Source organism: Urocitellus parryii, chromosome 7 (genome assembly GCF_045843805.1).
Source record: "Urocitellus parryii isolate mUroPar1 chromosome 7, mUroPar1.hap1, whole genome shotgun sequence".
Classification (NCBI taxonomy): Eukaryota; Metazoa; Chordata; class Mammalia; order Rodentia; family Sciuridae; genus Urocitellus; species Urocitellus parryii.
This window is the reverse complement of record NC_135537.1, coordinates 94,971,462-94,984,689: the sequence shown is the minus strand read 5'-3', so window position 1 is coordinate 94,984,689 and position 13,228 is coordinate 94,971,462. Positions and strand designations below refer to the sequence as shown.

The following is a 13,228-nucleotide window of genomic DNA, read 5'->3' as shown; positions in this document are numbered from 1 at the left end:
TGCATAGGGTCAGGCACAAGGCCACACAGGCCACGTCAGTGGTGGGGAAGCACCTGGTAAGTGCCCAGGTTGTCTCCCGGGACTATGTTCCCATGGCAGTAGCCTCCTCTCAGGGAATGGGAACAAGGCCAGGTGGGGAAGGGACATCTCCACAGCCCCAGGGGCTGGGGAATGAGGGTGGTGCTGGGCCTCAACCTCAGGATATTCAGGTGCTCTATTAGCTCAGATCCTCTTCCTGGACCCCTGGCAGATAAGTGGGCAGGGTGGAGGAGGTGGAGCTCTGAGAGGGTGGGAGGAGGTTTCCTGGCATTGCAAGGGAGGGGAGGAAGGTCTCAGCTACAGTCAGATGCTGAGCTTTGGAGTAGCTCTGGAGCTACTTCTAGTGACAGTTCTCTGAGGCCCACACAACTGTTTTGGCGTTTTAGTGAGAAAACACTTTGTAGAGGTGCTCAAGCGCTCTAAGCTGCTGGGTGCAGGCCCAGGCAGGGACTCCAGCTCCTCCCTGTGGGACTTTGGCCCTGCTCCTCAGTTTCCTCTGGGGTCATGGATGGGCTTGGCTTTCCTGCTGTCTCCGTGTACCCACCTGTGCACACAGCTGATTCTCTCCAGGTAGGCCATGGATTTGCATATCTGCAGCGCATACAGGACGAGGGTGGGCACCTTCAGGGAGTTCTTATTTTGCTCTAGACAGTGGCCCAGCTGTGGGAAGGGAGGTGCCATCAGGACCCCAGCATGGAGCCAGGGCTGCTGGCAGCCACTGACCTCCCTTTCCTCTGGAGGCAAACCCCAAGTCATCAAGATGTTCTGGTGACTTCCTCTATCAACAGGGCCTCTGCTTCTGCTGAGTACGGAAGGCACGAAACTGGGAGAAGTGTCTTTTGCTCCCTTGGTGTCTCAGCTATCTTCAGGGTGCCTGGCCTGCTTCCTCCAGCTCACCTCCCCGAAGGAGTACAGTTCCATAATGATCCAGGTGGGCTCCTCTTCGAAGATGCCAATCAGCTTCACCATGTGGGGGTGGTTGAGATTCTTTATGATCACTGAAGTGGGAGAAGGAGGTCACACAGGAGAAAGGGGGAGAGCAGGAGGAGAACCCTCTTCTCTCCTCTCCCTTAGAAGGCCAGGGAGTCTGGGCCCCCCCCCCAGGCGTGCCTACCTGCCTCGCTCATGAACTTCTCCTTATTGTCCAGGGTGCAGTCCTTCTTGCAGGTCTTGACAGCCACATTGATTTTCTCCCCTTTATGCAACAAGGGGGTTTAGGGAAGCTTGGTCCAGTCTAGTGCTCAAAGGAAACAGTTCCAGCCCTGGCCTCAGCAGGGCCTTCCCCACAGACTTTGCCGACTGCTGAGGGGTGAGGCGACCTGGCCTCTGCAGGACACACCACCCCTTCCTTTCTTCCATTTCTCTCCCCTTTCCCCTTCCCTTCCTCTTCTTCCCCTTTCTTCTGGACCAGGCTGGGTTAGAACCAGAATGGGGTTTGGAGATCAAAGAGATGAAGCCCAGCTGTGCAGACCAAGATGCTGAGATGAGGGGCCGCGTGATCTGCCCTGGTTAGCTGGTGACCACAGGCCTTCATGAAATGCGGGCTGCCTGGCCCTGTTCTATATACACTTGGCTTCAAATAGTGCTTCCTTCCTTCCCTGCCCACACTCTGGCGCTGCCCTCCCCAGGCTTGTTAAGCATGGCCACAAAGGTGAAGCCTGTCCACCTAGAGGTGCCCTGGACAAACTCCCACTTGGCTGGGTCCACCCTCCTGCCCTCTGTATATTCTCCTACCAAAGCCTCACCCCTAGACAGGTGGACAAAGAGTTGTGAAGAGTCTGGGACTCTCATGATTTGTGTGGACCCCTTCATATGACCCCCCCAAAGAAGCCTTCTCCTAGAATACGGTTGAGAATCACATTCTCATGGGCAATGCCGTTCTGTGGACATGCACAGATGGAGAACACAGCTTCTGGGCACACAGACTAGTTGGCATCCCCTGGTGCCCCAGAATCCCATAACACCTCAGCCAAAATGCACAGGCTGGGTTGGGAAACGGTATCTAGAATGTTCCACTGCCTCAGATCCATGGAGGAGCCATCACCCCGTTTTCTGGGTCCCAGGCCCATGTTCTTAGAACCCAAATATCCCACAGACACACAAAAGCACACAATCCATCCATGGAGGACCTCAGCTTTCAACCCACAGGAGCCTGGGTTGGCTGCTGCCTGAGCACACTTGGGGAAGGATGAAGGGAGGGCAGGAAGCTCCATGGTGGTGTCCCAGGAGTCCCCATCATGTCACTTCCCAGACCCCTGACTGGTTGCCTTGGCAGGGTCCAGGACCTACCTCCTGGCCAACTCAAGGTCTCGACGGGAATCTCTGCATAGATGTCTGACTCTGGAACGACAGGAGGATGCCCAGCACACAGGTGAGATGCCTCATCAGGCAAGGAACCTGAGTGTGGCTCCTACCTGGAGCTCAGCACAGCCAGAGGTCAGGGTGCTGAAGTGGGGAAGCTGGGCAAGTCTGTGGCTCCTGTCCAAGGCTTTGGGGCAGCCACTGAGCCTGGGGTGTCTTGGCTCAAGTCTCTCTTTTGTTATCTAAGGCAAATCCATCTCCTTCAAACATACCATTTAAACCATTATGAACTGGGTGCTTGTGTCTCAAAGCCCTAACTCACAATCTGATAGTTTTAGGATATGCAGCTTGGAGGGGCAATTAGATGAGGTCAGGTAGTGGAGCCCCCATTACAAGATTAGTGTCCTTATAAGAGGAGGAATGGCCACCAGAGTTCCTTCTCTCTGCACCACAGGAGCACACAGTGATAAGGCAGTCACCTGAATCTGCTGGTTCCTTGACCCTGGGCTTGCCAGCCTCTGGAACTGTGAGAAATCAATGTCTGTCTGTAGTTATGTGGTCTGTGGATTTTGTTTGGGGCCACCTCTTGTTATGACAAACTCAGTGTGTGTACTGACTACTCAATATATGCTTGCTATTACAAATGGCGATATTTTAAAGCCAGCTCTGAGAAGGGATAGGAAAGGTTGTTTTCTGTAACTTGGAGGGAATGGTCAGAAGAGCAGGCACAGGGACCAAACATGGGAAGGTGGGCACAGGCCGTGGGCAGGGTGGGCAGGCTTACCTATGCTGCAGCTTTCTGAGAGGTGGGACCACCTTTCCTCCAGGTTACTGCAGGAGGTGAGAGGGCAGGAGGCAGTAAACACAGAGCTTGCAAAGCTCCTCCAGAGCTTTGGTCCCCCTCACCCACCACCCAATAGCAGAAGCAGTCCACCTGGCTTCAACAAGCTGGGGCATGGCCTGGGCCTGGGATGGGACTCAGCAGCAATCCTCCCAGGATGTCACCAGGGGGAAGCATGGAGGACAACACACTGTGGGAAAGGCCAGGGTCTAGAGTTCTCTCAAAAATGAGGGGGTGGGGGCACCCTGCTTGTTCATCCTCCTCCCATCACACACTGGCTGAGCTCAGGGCCCTTCCAAATCCCCACTGTACTCACAGGGTGGGGATCTGGGACAGGCTGTTCTGCTTCTCACCATCTGGAGAGAGAGGAGGGGAGGGAAGATTGGAGCCAGGGACACAGAGTCCGGGATGGATGGAGGGCCTGTCACTGCTCCACAAGGAGACCCCTCCCCACCTTCTTTCCCCTCTCAGCATCAGGGTGGAAGCTATGTAGGCCTTGGGCCAGAATCAGTATCCTCCTTGTAGGCTTCCTCCTGCCAGCACCCCGTGATCCATCTCAGACCTATTGTTGACCCTGGTCCCAAAACGAAGAAGGTCCATTCATGTCCTAACAATGGCTCTGATCTCCCTGGTACTACAAATGCAGCTCTTCCAGAAGCTGGCCTCTATAAATCTCTGACTAGCAGTACCAGGGGTGGCTGTCCAGGACCAGGGCCTGTAGCTGGTGACCCAGGATGGCCCCACAGGAAGCACCTGCAGAGCTGCTTGAGCACCTCCTCACACCCAGGAAGAACGCATTTGCTCAAGGGCCAATGGCTCCATGCCCCCATGCCTCCACATTGCCCTGCAGGCTTCGCTCAGTGTGCAACTAACTGTCCACTGTGCCTTTCAGAGAAACCTACCTTTCTTGGGATGGATGATGAGAGAGCCTTTATGTTCCCCCTGAAGCCAGCAATAACCATCTATGAGGTCAGCCATGTTCTCAGCCTCTGCCAGAGATGAGGTTTTGATGGACAAAGACTGCAGAGAAAAAGCCAGCCGAAGGTGAGACCTCAAGCCTTGGCTACACTGTACCCCCTAGTGCTGCTTGAGAGGCTGCAGGACCCCCATCCCCAACCATGCTGCAGGACCCCCAACCCTAACCCACACTTCCTCCGGGCTCTGCTGGCCTTCCATGTTGCCACTAGGGGACGTGCTTGTGCTCCCTCTTATGGACCACCCTGAGCTCTGGGAAGACCAGTGAGAAAGCAGGATGCCTCGTACCACGTGGGGTGCTCCCTATGTAAAGCAGAAACTGAGAAATGGAAACAGAGTGAAGCAGAGACAGACTGAGGAGAGCAGAGATAGATGCTCTGCAGTTGGAGGTCTCTTATTCTTCCACCATGAAATCCCCCCGTCCCTGGGATCTTGACCTATAAGTAATTTTTCACTTGGTCAATATTAGACCCCACTTCTTTCCTGACATTAAAATAAAAATACAAACCATCATCCCAGCACCTTGGTGGGGCATGGGTGCAGTTTTCTTAACAAGATCCCCAAAGCCACTGAAGCCCTGGATTCCTGCTTTCCACAGTCATGTCGACCCAAGGGCATCCTAACCCATAGTGATACCCCTGAAGAGACTCCAGGTGTCCAGAGAGGCTTACCTGGGGTGCACCTTCAATGCCCAGCTACAGGACAGCCTGGCCCTCCTCCAGCGGGTGGCACCTGATGGACCTGATCTGCTTGAACTCAGCCAGGCAGGTGGGCTGTGGAGAAGAAGGGGGCCTTAAGAACATCCCATTGCTGAGATCAGGCAATGCAGATGGGTCAGGATGGGGAGGGAGAAGCAACTGGGAGTCTCTCTGCAGATGAAGGGAGAAAGTCTGGAAGGATCATCGAGTCCAAGCTCCTCACCTTTCAGAAGAGAAAAATGGGGTGTGGAGAAAGACAGGACTTGCCCAAGGTCATACATCAAGGTGGCAGTAGAGTCAGAACTGGACCCAGAACTGCCTCCCTTTGCCACTTACAGAGCTACTCTTCTCTCTGTACCAGGAGAATGCCAAGCATGTCCTTTTCTCTCTCTCTGCACCTATGTCTGCAATAAGGAGCCATCTGCCCAAGCTCCCATCCCCAAACACTGTACACAAAGCTCACGCCAAGGGCATGGTTCTCTGCTCTCAGAAACGGGGGAAGAAGAATGATTGGTCAGACAGAGAAGGAGTTGGAAATCTAAGACCCTGAGCCAGGGGCTGGCATGGCCTCAGTGCTCTCTACCTTTGTATCTTGACTTGTCAGCTGGTGGATGCATTTGGGGCCAATGACCAGGTCCACCGTAATGTTCCACCCTTGCTGGAATAGAGGAGAGAGGGGACTGTTACCTCTCTTCTAACACCTGGTGTGTTGACACTCTAAGAAAGGCTCATTAAGCAAGACAGGGACCACTGTTTGTTGAGAGCCACAGCCAAAGGGGCCCCAGCAAACTTCCAGCTGCCAGCAAACTTCCAGCTGCCGGCTGATGATTGGCTCACAGTGGCCCCAGCAACATCTAGCTGATTGGCTCCTCTGCGGTGATGTTCATTGGGCTGTTTCCCTGCCCTTCAAGCTGCCAGCTGATGATTGGCTCACAGTGGCCCCAGCAACATCTAGCTGATTGGCTCCTCTGCAGTCATGTTCATTGGGCTGTTTCCCTGCCCTTCAGACTGCCAGCTGATGATTGGCTCACAGTGGCCCCAGCAACATCTAGCTGATTGGCTCCTCTGCGGTCATGTTCATTGGGCTGTTTCCCTGCCCTTCAGACTACGGAACTGCTCATTGGGGGACTTCTTTGGCTCCGCCCACGCGACCTAGCCAATCGGCCTCAAGAGCAGGAGGATTGGGGGAGGTGGTTGTTGGGGTGTGCGGGAGAGGCTTGTGGAAGCCGGTGGTGGCAGTTGGGCTCTGAGGGTTTTTCCTGAGGAGCTGTTTTGTTTGGCGTTTGTAGTTTTAAAAATAAAGTTTGTTTCTTTTGACAAGTGGCTCCTGAATTGTGCCCAGCCAGACTGCGGCAACTGTTTCTACAGCTCACCCCTCTGGATAACTGCCCACCTGCCCACCTCCCACAGCTGGAGGCAAACAATCAGCTCCCTGCTCGGCACATGGATTAACATGAGTTCTGCCATAGGCAGGTAACAGCAAGGCCCTGCTGCCTGAATTCTGTTCCTGGCCCCGAATAGCTCCCTGGCCCCCTAGCCTGCCAGGCCTAGAACCCAGGCCCAGAGAGAATAAGGAGGGTGGTCATTACAACAAGTTCACAGCGATAGGTCTCCTGATCAATGTTAGCAAAGCCCCCCGCCAGGGTGTTGAAGAACGTCATGACACACTCCTCCTCCCGGAGTGAGGCGTACTGCTGGAAGGTCTGCTGGATCATCTTCCGGAACTGCTTGGGCTGGGGAGAGGTTGGCAGTGCTGAGCCAGGCCCTGCCCCTCCTGGCACCTGTCCTTCCACTAGGTCTCACTGAGAGGATGCCCATGCTGGAAGATGTCCCCAGGGCTCCTGCCATGACAGCAACACTGACCTGTTCCTCAAAACACACTCACTGGTCTCGAGTGGGGCCCACGGGGCCCACCCTAACCCTGAGTGGGAGGCAGGGAAGTCAGCCTCCCAGGGCTCAGGCTGCCTCTTGGGAGGCTAGAGCCAAGCATAGCCCGTCCTGATTCTCCACCACAGAAGTGGCCCACTGGGGGCATTTGTCTGTCCTATCTCCTGGCTCAAGACAGTGCAGATGCCCCAGCTTCTTTGAGGATCCCCAGCCGAATCCTTGTATTTCTAGCCCAGGGGATCTGCACAAAAAAGGGTTTTCTGGGCCCCTCACCCTTTGATTTTCTCACCTTTAAAATCTCCTGCATCTGCTTTGGGAAAAACAGGTCGAGTCCCACTTCTTTTCTGAAAACAAGGAAACAGAAGCAGCATTTGACTCTCCTTCCCTCCAGCTCAGGACTTCTGGCTAGTCAGGAGGAGGTACCAGGGCTTGGGGATAAGGCCTTGACTATCCCACTCTGGTCCAGGGCTGAGTGGGAAAGGAGGCTCTGGAGGGAAGGAGGGGAGGCGGGTCAGGAGGCAGCCCTGCACTTACGCCAAGAGCTCAAAGTTGGACTTCTTGTCAAGGGTGTTGTGGGGCATGTCCTTGAAGAACCGCCTGGAGAGAAAGGAGTCATGGAGGGGAGAGTCGGTAACCGGAGAAGAAGGCCATCAGGGCCTAAAAATAAAATAAAATAAAATAAAATAAAATAAAATAAAAGGCACTCATGCCCAGGCATTGGCCTGGAGGCCCTTCCCCTGCCAGAGGTGGGGTTCGCCGAGAGGGAGCAAGATGGCAGGGGGGTAAAATTGAATCTTTAGAAAACAGTAAGGATAAGGAAATCCCACAGACTTTGTTCCCAGAAAGGCACCATCCTAGTGCTCTGAGAGACCCAGCTCCTGGGATGTGGGCTCTGAGGCTGAGGAATAAGATGGTGGCCAAGCCCAGGAGGCTGGGGACACCACCTGCACCTTAAGGTCCTGAGTTCCTGGGCACTTTCTTTTTACCTATTTGCCATCTCTGAAATGTGTGCATATGTTTGTGTGTTCACCTAAACAATTATTAAATGAACATGTTAAAATTTTTGAATTTGTAAAAGAAAATATAAATAATCCATAATCCTACAACCCAGAGGTGGCATCTATTAATATATGACACATCTTCTTCAAGTCCCATTTCTCCTAAAAATATATACATTCATGAAAACTTGTAGGTACTGTCAGATGCCACATAATGACCTTTTGGTCAACAATGGACCACAGATATCATGGCGGTCTCATAAGATTACTCACCTAGAGTCATTGCTGTCTTTGTTTGCATAAATGGACTCTATTTTGTTAATGTGACAATGAAGTTACCTAATGATGCATTTCTCAGAATATATCTCCATTAGTAACTGATGCATGACTGTCATATTTATTTGTAGCAATGGTGGTTTCAGCTGAGACCAAATAGCCAGTGTCCCTGCATATGCCAGCCTCCCTTCCCTGTCAGGATTGCTGTGTCTAGTCATTTCACTGACTATTGCAGACACTGTCCAATGTTACATTAAAGTAACTGATGCTTGCAATCCCAGTGACTTGGGAGGCTGAGACATGAGAGCCTCAAGTTAGAGGCCAGCCTCAGAAACTTAGTGAGATCCAAAATTAAAAATAAAAAGGGCTGAGGATGTAGCTCAGTGATAAAGCACCCTTAGATTAAATCCCTAGTACCTAGAAGAAAAAAAAATAACTCAGTAATCCTTTATGCCAGGTGTCCTATAGACGTCTGGGACCAGTTTTGTGCTACTAATACTATAAGCAGAGAGAAGCAAGTAACGTATGACCCCAAAGCAATGAGCTCAGATTGCTCAACCTGTTTAGAAAATAGGAAGGTTGCATTCTCACCTCAAACTATTATCTAGAATATTTATTTTCTAAATATAGATAAATATAAATATAGATTAAATATATATAAATAAAAGCAATGAAACCATTATAAAGCTAGAAAAAGATATCTAGAAAAAATATTTTATATCACAGGGTCAAGAACATCTAAAGCATGAAATTATAGAAAAAAACTCCAATAGGATCATAAAGAATAAAATATTATGTCCTGAACAATTTTTAATAAATGGTGTCTTTGAATATATTGTCAAGCAACATAAGTAGCTGTCACTCACAAGAAAATAAGCATGCTGGGAGACTCTGGGATGGAGCAACCCAGTGAATGGAGGCCACTGAACTCCAGGTACAGTAAGACAGGGGGAAACTGAGTCTGTTTAAGACACCACAGGGGGACAAATCATTTGGTTCCTCAAACTTATTTCTAGCATATAGGCCATGAGTTTCACATTTTAACTTAGAGCAGGAGATTTAGATTAAATAATATAGTTGGCATTTGTAAAGCATCTCCACTAGATCAATAAAATATCAGTTGGGTTGCACTCTAACTATATGATATTCTGCAAAGGGCAAAAGAAGGTGACAATATAAAGCCCAGCAATTGCAGGGAGTAAGTGGGAGGGAGGCATGAAGAGGGAGGACATGCAGCATTTTGGGGGCGGTGAAACTAGCCCATATGATATCATAGTGGTGGAGGCAAGCATTTGTCCAAACCCTGAAAAATGTGCACCTCCAGGAGAGAACCTTCATGTGCACTGTGGTGTTTGGGTGATAATGACGCATCAACCGGAGCAATTGCTCCACACTCACAGAGTGGCGATGATGGAGTGCTGTGCGGGTATGGGAGAGGAGGCACAAGACAACTCTGTGCCATCTGCTCAGTTTTGCTGCAAATCTAAAACTTCTCTGAACAAAATTCTATTAGAGACAAATAAATAAATAAAATAAGGGTTGAGAGAAAAATGACGGGCAAGTAAATACACAGTTACAGAACACTTTAGTCCTTGTCATGGTTGTAAGTACTTGAAATATAGTAACTCACTAATTCCTCCTAACAACCCTGTGAAGTTGTTCCATCATTCCCATTTTACAGATGAAGGAACTGAGGCACAGGGAGATCAGACAACTTGCCCAGAATAACAGAGTCAATGAAAGCCCCCAGGATGCATGCCCAGAAAGCCCAGCTTCTGACCTGTGCTGTAAATCATTACACCCAATTCTCTGGATAGGATCTGATCTGAGTCCACAGAGGATTAATGTCCCTAATCTCATGTCTGCTACACATATCATACTTCTTTTTTACACCAAGAAACAATGCATACTCTTTTCCTGGTGATGTCATTATCCATAGGCAAAGTGTGTAATCTGTGATGCTAACAGGACAAGGGACTGTTACCCATGATTTTCAAGCAAGAGTTGCATCCCTGGAAGAGTTGACTTCATGGTATGATTTTCAAAACCATATATGACTCTGTTAGTGACAATAGTCAAAACTTCACTTTAAAATAGCCCAACTTCACATACAACCATATTCTATCTACCCTTTTCATTTAAAAGCGATCAGACCTGAGAAATCTTCTATCAGTTTTACAAAGTATGTGTTTCCCACGCCCTTTCCCCCATCAGCACATCCCCTGACCTCAGGGGTCACCAGTAATAGAAACCTCTATCTGATGCTCCTGAGACTCAGGAGACATGAGGTTGTTTCTTTTCAGGAAACAGACCTGGGAGCAATCCTGGGCTGATCAGAGAGCAGCCTCTCTAGCCTGCCCATTCCTGACCACACTCTCTTCCAGAGCCTCGTCCTCCAGCCTCTTAGCACAGCTCCTGGCACTGAAGCCTCAACCAATAACAGTTTGGGGATGACTGGAGGGTGTAAAAATGTGAAGTGGAATGCAAATGGATCCCCTTTGGTTTGCTTTCACTAAGTGATGACTGACAGATGATTCACTGTGTTAGGAGCCACAGCAAAAATATTGATACAGGCACCTTTGGATTTAATGACTGCCAGCCAGCAATTCACATTCATATGGTAATTGGACTCATGCTGTTTAGCTGGGCCCATTTCAGGACTCAGGTTACTCATGTCACTCTTGTAATGGGAGAGTTCCCATTGGTTGGGAAGGATGGTAGGAGGGTGTTCCAGGGGAAGGGGAAGCCCCCCGGCTCAGGTAGAACACACACGTGGTGGACCCACTTGTTAGGGGACGCACATGGCCTCTCACTAAATAAAACTTTGTCTCAGTTTGACTGGCTTGTGTTTTTGTGCCCAACCGGGTTGCAAGATTGCAAACCGGCATGCACTGACAGCCCAGCAGGGAATCGCTCAGCAGGGGTGCGGCAGGCAGTGCTCCGCAGCAGGAGCGGGACTCAGCCGGCCCGGGGCCGGGCAGCCTGCGGCACACTGGAGTCTCCAAGTGATACCACAGCCCTAAGTGTGAGATCCACCAACAAAAAGGAAAAGATAAGGTTTTTAGAACTGTCTAACTCCAGAGGGGAAGACTATAGGATGCCATGCAGAGTATAAGGGCTGCAGGACTCCTGGAAGGCAGGCCAGGGCACATGGTGTCTGTTGTCCCAATGATGTCATTAGCCTGCTATTATCATGGCCTCTTACATGCCAGCCATCTTTACTCTCCAAGTTCACCCCACCCCCATTCTCTAAACTATGCCTTTCTTCCTCCATCCCTGGGCGGGCTAGAATGCATGTCCCACTGGGTGCCATTATCTGCCAACCAAGAGGTATTTTTTCCTTCCAGGAGCAGTTCAAATCCCCACTCCCTGCTGCCTGCAGGCAAGGTTAATGGCTTCACTTGGAAGTGGTACATGTTCATTCTGCCTTTTATTATGATTAATTATGTACACATCAGTCACCTCCCAAACACCGTGAGCTCGAGGACATTGCCGAAAGCCACAGAGTACATCCTGGAGCTGGAGTGCTATAGTGGGCAGCACAGATGGGGACCCCTACATTCCAACAGCCCTAGGGCCTGAACTTCTGCTCTGAAGCATTTGCAGAAACATTTGAAAAGGACAGAGGGAGAAGCAGGCAGCACAGAGGCAAGGGCAGGGCACGGGGTGGGGACTGAGCAGAGGGAGCTGGTCCTTCTCTCCCATTTATTCCAAGGACCAGATGGCGAGCACCTCAGAGGCCCACTCTGCTGGCTTCCTCTCCTTCCCTTCCCATCTCTCACATGCCCACTCCCACTTCCACCATTGATGCTTGAAAGTCCATACCAACCTCCGGCCCAGCTCTCCCAGGTGAGACCTTGAGGCCACTTACCTGAGCTCCAGACAGCCCAGCTGCAGGGCCATGCTTTCACTCACCTTGCTGGCACAGCGCTGCATGTAGTCATTCGGAGCTGGCAAGAGAAGGATCACAGGTCAGACTCACGCCCTCATTGTCCCTTTCCCTGAGCAGAGGCCCCAGGAGGTGACACACCTCTGCCTCTGAGCTGTCTCATGCTCACCCAATCACAGACAAGCAGTGATCAGGGATGGGGAGCAGGATGGGAGCTCCCTCTCGGCTCTGCCTCTGCCCCCTGGGCCAAGAGCCCCTTCACAGGTGAACTTTTATACACATTCTCTCCCTGCTTCAGAGTCTTCACCCCATTCCAATTGGGAGAGAACCGACCCCCCTCCCCCAGATTTGGGGAGGAGTCACTAATTTTTCCAAAGCCCTGTTGATAGATAGGAATAAATGCCATCCATGGTCCAAGAAATGTCTGGATTAGTGTCCAGGAAACCAGAGGGGAGATGCAGATGAGACCAGCTGGAAAATAATGGCAGTAGTTCACTCTTCCTTGGCACATCTTCACACAGGTGCTGGGCACTTATTTAATGCTATGGCATGTCAAAGAAGCTTGGCAATTGTTCAAGAGAGCCGTTATCACAACTTTAGAAGCTTTGTGAACTGGTGGATATCCCATTGGTAGCTTGAATCAGGTCTTGGCGGGAGCATTTACACCATGGGAATTGACAGCTGCTCTAAACCAGGGGTCCCGTCTTCCCAGAGACAGCTTACCTGCACAGTGCCAATGATGTCATTTGATCCTCACAATAACCCCACCGAGTAGATATTAGTATTTTATAGGCGAGGAGACAGTTAAGTCTCTGAGAATACCAGGTTAGTAAATGGCAGAGCTGGCTAAAAACCAGGTATGAAAGACCCCAGAGCCTGTATGTTAACCTGCTCCTGCTTCATTAGCCCAATCACCTGGGAAGCCAAGGAAGTCCTAGAGGAGCTGGGAGCTTATGGAACAGGTTGGTCTGCACTAAGGTTGGAACAGCTGACAATGATCCTCAGGCATAGCAAAAAAGACAAACCTGGGCTTTGTCTTTCCATCTTCCTACGAGGGGATGGATACACTTGGCCTGGAGGGTGCAATGGGACTCTGGAGGAACTTTTTACCTGTTGGTAAAAATAAAGCATCGTGGTCCTGTTCTCTTTCAGGCTCTCCATGAAGTCTTCCGGCAAGTAGTGGATTTGAAGGTCATACCTGTGATAGGCGGTCAGACTCTGGGTGATGCAGGGAAGCTCGAATTTTGAGGAGGAAGTGGGTCCCTCCATCCTCCCTATCCTTTGCTCCCCTTCACCATGGCATGCCATTATCCCAACTGGGAAC

General features: G+C 50.7%; 1 protein-coding gene across 1 annotated transcript in view; it reads right to left on the bottom strand.

Moving 5' to 3' along the window:
• LOC144256059 (protein-tyrosine kinase 2-beta-like) overlaps positions 1-13,228 on the bottom strand; it is a 30,165-nt gene that overhangs the window by 15,846 nt on the left and 1,091 nt on the right. The window contains 16 exon segments of the mRNA XM_077801217.1: positions 584-699; positions 937-1,037; positions 1,154-1,234; positions 1,825-1,852; positions 1,854-1,927; positions 2,329-2,379; positions 3,125-3,171; positions 3,498-3,537; positions 4,084-4,201; positions 4,828-4,929; positions 5,438-5,512; positions 6,444-6,587; positions 7,031-7,085; positions 7,276-7,338; positions 11,887-11,965; positions 13,008-13,115. Of these exon segments, the coding sequence (XP_077657343.1) occupies positions 584-699; positions 937-1,037; positions 1,154-1,234; positions 1,825-1,852; positions 1,854-1,927; positions 2,329-2,379; positions 3,125-3,171; positions 3,498-3,537; positions 4,084-4,201; positions 4,828-4,929; positions 5,438-5,512; positions 6,444-6,587; positions 7,031-7,085; positions 7,276-7,338; positions 11,887-11,965; positions 13,008-13,115 (1,282 nt within the window).